This window comes from Lissotriton helveticus, chromosome 1_1 (assembly GCF_964261635.1).
Source record: "Lissotriton helveticus chromosome 1_1, aLisHel1.1, whole genome shotgun sequence".
Taxonomy (NCBI): domain Eukaryota; kingdom Metazoa; phylum Chordata; class Amphibia; order Caudata; family Salamandridae; genus Lissotriton; species Lissotriton helveticus.
The window spans coordinates 1,653,184-1,660,196 of NC_136057.1; the positions used below are offsets into that span (position 1 = coordinate 1,653,184).

The 7,013-nt window shown below is 42.8% G+C and overlaps 1 protein-coding gene across 1 annotated transcript; it reads left to right on the plus strand.

The window, feature by feature from the left end:
• The first annotated feature begins 3,147 nt into the window (after positions 1–3,147).
• On the plus strand, positions 3,148–4,089 carry LOC144828907 (olfactory receptor 5V1-like). The gene has a single exon (XM_078687518.1). The coding sequence runs from the start codon at positions 3,148–3,150 to the stop codon at positions 4,087–4,089; it is 942 nt and encodes a 313-aa protein (XP_078543644.1).
• The last annotated feature ends 2,924 nt before the right edge of the window (positions 4,090–7,013 follow it).

The window sequence follows — 7,013 nt, forward strand, 5'->3', positions numbered from 1 at the left end:
CGCCGAGCCACCACGTTCGTGTTTGGCCAATCCAGAATGAACATGGTGGCTCAGCGCTGATCAGAGGTCCTTTCCTGTCCCCGGATTAATTCCATTTGACTCCTCGAAGCACTTTTCGGACTCTTATCATGGAATGTAGTCTTCCCGCCAATACCCACTCAGTGGATCGGTTATCCTGAATAAATAGGATCGAAACCCCGTTGACAAATCAGCGTAATCAAATTTGTCACTTGCGCCATCACCCTTTTGTGTCACAAGCACATTAGTGCACCAAGTTTATTTTGGGTTGCCTTTGCAATTTTTGCCCACAGTGCTGATATAACTGTTCCTGATCATTTGTTACTTCAATTACATGATGGCAAGAGCACTTTTTAAAACATACCATGAGTCACCCTTTCTGTTTTATTGTAATGTCTTGTACATGCATTTATACTTGCTTTCCTCAATGATACCGGTTGGGACATTGTTGTTAGTTTTTTCTGCACTCTCCTGCTCCCGCCCTCTCTGTCATGCAACACAGTGCAGCATTTTGGTTGCTGCACTGCATTCCTTAATCTTGTTGAATGCCGAATGTTGCCCAAATACAAAACAGATACAGTTCCCATAGCTCTTCTAGGGGACACTTGCACTGCTGAAATGCTGCTCAGCTGTACTTGAGAGCTGCTCTACACTCTCACACATTGCTTGAGATCAGCCAGGTATCAATCGCTGATCAGATGTGGGAGGTCGTAACTCGCCTCTAACATCCAACAGCCTTATTTTTAACGGCTGACGGAGGCCCAGGTATTAAAGTCTAATTTACCCTTGGGTACTGGGACCCCCGCCAAGCCATCACTTTCATAACACTCTTCACTGCACACTCAGCAACATACCTGCTCCGCTGTAATCAGGCGTTGAAGCACACCCGGGACACGCTAGGTGTCACTGGGTGGGCCCGATGATGAAGCATGCCACCAACTAGGTTGGTGGGTAAGGGCTTCATGAACACACTCACCAGGTGTTCCCATCCCATGACGAAACATACTCGAGTCTTTTCCTTTTTGTAAATTCCGTAAAACATGAGCTAGTCTCTTTTTGATTAAATCATATATAACCCCGGGGATAAGGACTAGCTTTCTGGTCCTCTCTCTCTCTCTTGATTACGCATTCAGCCTCTCACCATGCCATCAGCCTCACACAGGCCAAAGTGCTTAAGCTTCAGTCAAAATTGCCCCATGTGAAAGGACACATTGCTGGAGTTGCGTCACTTTTGTGACACACTCCAGCAATGCGTCACTTTTGCCCCATACAGATACGTCAGAAATAATGACGTATCTGTAACTCCTTGCGAAATGATGGATCATACAGTAAATATGACGCATCAATCATGTCGCAAGGAGGGCGCACTGAGAAGTGACGCATCGCTGCTTTCACGCAGCGGTGCATCACTTCTCATAAATGAGGCCCTAGGAATCTAAGCCTGATTTAGAGTTCTGCAGCTGGAGTACCCTGACCACCAAACCTTCAGTTTGCCCTCCTCATTTTGAGACAGGTGAGCCATAAGCTTTCCGGCAACAGAGGCCCACTTGGCTCTGTCCACAAAACGTTTACTCCGATGGCCCAACTGAGTAGGGGCTATCTGAGGAAGGTCATTACATTGCCAACCCTAATTGAGGTGGGTGGTATAATGTCCTTTTTTGTATCCGCCATGTAAACCTTGGTGATGAGGGGCAGAAAAATATAATAACTCCCAAACTCCAGGAGCAAACACTCTGATTCATTGTTTTTTTTATTTAATTCAGAAAGAATTTCATGCTTCAGGGGTTTGCTGATGTTACAAAAAAAATGTTTAAATGTTTAGTGAACTTCCATCAACACCAACAGGAGCTATCCACCAAACTTGTTGCTATTCTGACGTGTTATTGTGAATAAGTTGAGCCACTGAGTTTCCAACAGAGTGGTACCTCAACTGGCTCTAACTTCGGAGACACTTGACCTGATAGAACATCCACCGCTAAAATTATGACACTAGAGGTTGCCCCACAACATTAAGCGTGAAGTGGCCATCACTGATTTGCCCTATTCAAATGAAAGTAGGAAAAACAAACTATCTCCCTGCTTTTATGTTTTTGTTTCATTGAAACAAGTTTATGTTGAGTCTTTTAATTCAGTAAAGAAAAAAGAATCCAAAATCAATTAAACATACATACTACCTACAAGGTATTCAGCTGTGCCTTCATTGCATCCACTGCTTTGAAGGATGCAGTAAAAGCACAGAAATCCCCTCAAGACAGAAAGGGATGTGAACAAGTGTGTTCTTGTGACTGGTGCTAATGTGGAGACTTCCAATACTTCATTCTCTAATTCTTGCTGTATGTAAAAAAAACATATCTTTAACCACAACAAAAAAAATTTGAATTATGGAATATTTTCCTCCTGCAGACTGCATATGACCCTTGGGATTGAAAACCCACCTCCATATCTTTTATAAAGACCATTCTGGGATATATAAAAATACTAAGTGGGTGTGTGCTACTAGATTATTGATAGAAACTTGGCCTTCAGTGCTACATGGCCATTTTTCTAGAAAGGTATTTGATTTGATTTAGAACTTATATAGAGCATACTGTCACCCTACGGGTATCCTGGCGCAAACACAGATACAATGAAAATCACCTAATAAAACAAAAAAAATATCAATAAAAAAGTATTACTACTTTCATAAGGAATACAAATAGTGCAATTTAGGTATCTGGAATATTAGCAAGGACACATGAATATTAAAGATTTGGAATTCCCCATTCCTGATGAAACATACACCTTGCAGTTTTTATGAAGAATGATAAGAATGCATATATGACCATTTACGAGATTAATAAGATAAGAATCATTTAGCTTGGTACTAGCAGCATCTATCAGCAAATGTCCAGCAGACAATTAAGATCTGTGCTATGGAATAAAAAATTGCATTGTCACCACAGCAGTAACCCATGAACTGTCGGCATTATACAATACATAAATATTTGCTTTATTATGACAATGTATTGTCATTATTGTTGTTAGGTTTAGTAATACAATCAAAAATAAGAATGTTTTATATTAATATTGTTTTATCATTTATATAATATATATCTCACCAATATTCCTCTTTAGACAAATGACCTGGATATGGACAGAACCAACCAAACTCTGGTCACTGAATTCATCCTGTTGGGCCTGTCTTCCATTCCTGAGGTGGAGGGTCTCTTTTTCATTATTTTCCTACTGATTTACTTGACCACCCTGGCTGGAAACATCCTCATCATCACAGTAATATGCCTAGACAAACGTCTTCACACCGCTATGTACTACTTCATCTGCAACCTGTCCTTCCTAGACTGCTGCCTCTCCACTGTCACTGTCCCCAAGATGCTGTCTGACCTTCTGGTCGAGAGGAAGACTATCTCATTCACTGCCTGCATGATCCAGCTCTATTTCTTTGCTAGCCTGGTGTCTTCTGAGGCACTTCTCTTAGCTGCCATGGCAGTTGACCGCTACATTGCAATCTGCCATCCTTTACATTACGACACCATCATGGACCAGCATGCCTTCTCGTGGTTGGCGGCAGCCTCTTGGGTTGCAGGATTTTTTTTTTCTGCTGTGCATGTGATTTTGATGAGCAAGCTCTTGTTTTGCAGGTCCAATGAGATCCAGAACTTTTTCTGTGACTTCCCTCCTCTCTTTAACCTTTCCTGCTCCAACACATTCATCAACATCCTGGTCATCCTCACACTGGGCTGGTTCTTGGGTTTTGGGGCACTCCTCATCAAGATTGTGTCATACACATTCATTATCAGCACCATCCTGAACATCAAGTCTACTGAGGGCCGAGCCAAAGCCTTCTCCACCTGCGCCTCCCACCTGACAGTGGTCATCATCTTCTACGGGGTTCTGCTCTTCACCTATTTTCGACCCACCAGCACTAGCTCATTCTCTGGTGATAGGTTTGTGTCAGTGGTCTACAGCATCTTGACTCCCATGGTGAACCCAATGATATATAGTCTCCGAAACACTGAGATTAAAAAGGCGGTCAGGAAAACCATTCTTACAATCCAAAGAGTGACAAACTGATCATAGATATAGAAGGATGAGTGTCAGAAGGCACAGGGCAACACTTCTTCCCATCTCCATGCCATCTGTGTCATCGCTTTACATAGTCACCAATCTCACCCAATGTGAGTCTCCTTATGAAGAAAAATGTACAACTCTGCGATATCTTATGTATCCCCCTTGTATAGCACTTCACTGCTTTGTAGTTAGGTTAGCTCTCGGTAAATACGATCACATACATGCAGACATTAGCTCCATGTATGTCTATGGCACACAGATATGCTTGTTTTCCCTGATGGTTTTTAATCATATTCTGCCTCAAGGCACTCAGTTGGAGGGTAAGTCTATGAATTTATCATCCGTTCACTGAAGTAAAGCTTCCATATATAGCACCTATATATGTAGAACCTATATGTCTCCAGTAGGTAGTTATAGTTAGAACCTAGTTTCCGTAGGAAAAACATTTTTTGATTTGCTAATAACTTTGGTGTCGTTGACAAATCTTCGTGAAATTCTTCAGAAAAAAGTATATGCAGGTCAGCTCCTATCCTGAAAGTTTGGGGTGATTCGTCAAGCGGGGGCTGAAAAAAAAGGAGGGTCCTAAAAAGTGTTTTCTCCATGTTAATTTCCGTAGGAAATCTTAGCCAAGGCTACAGCCGAAACTGCTGAATGGAATTACACGAAATGTGGCAAAAATGTAGCTCTTGGTTCAGAAAGTGACCTTTTTTAAATGGTGTGAATCTGTTCAGTAGTTGCTGAGGAATTAAAAAAATAAGAGTCAAAAAATCAATTTAGACCTGAAGTTCGTACAGACAATAACAAATTGACTAGACGAGATCTGTTCACAGCCCTAATGAAGGATGGGGTGAGAATAGAAGACATAGATGGGGAACCTACTCAGAAGCTATGGACAATATTTCGAAAAAGAGGCTTGGATAGAAAAGAAGGGAGCAGGAGAGTTAATAAACAGGATCATGAACAGAGATATTCAGGGGGAAGTGATGACGAACTATACAGGGGAAGAAGGGAAGAATCCTCAGAACGTAGGCCCAGACACGAGAATGGTAAATCCCCAGAACGTAGAATGAGAAATGAGAGAGGCAGATCTCCCGATCGAGGATCACAGAGTGGCAGGAATATGAGAAATTCATATTACGAAGAGAGAGTGTATGAGGAAGACGTACTTCCTAAATGCTACGAAAGTTTATATCCCGATTTGTCCTGGGCACAGGACAGGAACAAAAATGCCTAGGAAATAGGTCATGCTCTGGTACAGAATTGCACCATTCAATATAATGGGGTGACCCTGTGACCCTGAGAACCCTGAGAACCTTGGTGGGTAGTAAAACAATCAATAATGGTTCTGTCGGCCATTCCCCTCGAGGAGTAGATGGAGTGAGACGCATGCACCCTTTGCTTTTAAAAGTTAAGAAGTGCCCCTGTTTTGGAATTCCCAAGAGTGATACAAGGATTCATAAAGATAAGGCAGCCTAACAGCAGTAGGTGCGGAGTCGGCCGACCTGCACCTCCTCAAGTAGAACATCAGACATCTAAGAGGAAACATTTACCTCAGAAGGCTGACCCATATCCACCCAGTCCTGATGAACGAATGAGCGCATCGCTCCCCAGGGTCGAAACGCCGTCACATTGTTATTCAAAATTCAACTGCATAAAGTCTACTAGGACCAAGAATGAATTAATTGACCAATTTGACTATTCTGTACACAGTTGAAACTAATCCACCATTGTATTTCAGCACATATTTATGTTTGTACGTTTTAATGTGTGCCAGTGTGATAAAGATCAATTCAAAATGGTCAGGCGATTTCAGTTGATGTTTCCTAAGTTAAATTTGCCCGGCGTAAAAACGCCTCTAATACCATACGAAGTTATTCAATAAAGAGGCAGGCGCTGGAGACAGGAAGACAGGAAACAAGTTTATTCCGACGCAGTAGAACACATCAGATCAGACAACAAGGTATCGTCTCGAGGTGCTCTCTCAGCCTCTTTAAGACCTGGTCTTTTATACACTGGTTTAAGACATGTGAACATTCTTTATTACAACAAGGGCATTGTGAAGTATGAGAACGACATCCCCGGCACCCCACAGTTCCGGCCCATTCCAACACATGACAACAGTAGAGGCCCTTTCCCCTCATATGATTGGGAGGGGGCTATCATGCAGCTGAGTGTTCTGCCGATTCCTTTGGAATGTGTGCGCCTGATCGAATCTCAGGGGGTGGGGAGGTCATGATCAATAGTGGCTCCTTTCAGGAGAGGCGAGTGCATACAGTAGTGGGCAATAAACTGTATCCTCGGGCTAAAGGATGACCAGCGGTTCGTACAGGCAGTCGGGCTCAGAGGAAGGGGTCATCAAAGGAGGGGTATTCATGGACGGAAAGGAGGTGTTGGTCAGGCGCGGGGTGTGATTCCCTGAGACAGAGTCATGGGAGGGGAGGGTTCATGACTTGTGCATGTGAGTGCGGGGGCAGTCAGGGTGCGCGGGGAAGGCTTGCAAGGTTCAGGGAAGTGTGCTGACGGGCGATCGTGAACAGGGAGACCATGGCACCTAAAATGGCTGTCGTGTATGCTCATACGTGAGTCTGCAAGATGGCGTAGATGATGTTCAGTACACGAACTAAAATTCCACAAGTCCTGCACTAATATTCATGTTACATATTGTATATATTTAATGTTTGTTTGGACAGCTCAACCAACTGTAAACAATTCAAAAAGCAAGAAAGTATATGACTAAAACTTTACTTTTGGATTCTCTTTATGGTCAGTGTTGTTTGTATTCTCTATAGGTATAAGTACCAATGTATGTGTACCCCTATGGGGACATACGCACAAAGTGAGATAATCGGAATACTATATCACTACGTATTTCTGTCCGACAGAACCATTATTGATTGCTTTACTGGTACAGAATTGGGCTCGTAAAG

Coding starts and splice junctions, on each gene's coding strand:
- LOC144828907 (XM_078687518.1), top strand. CDS start 3,148: ATGGACAGAACCAACCAAACTCTGGTCACTGAATTCATCCTGTTGGGC.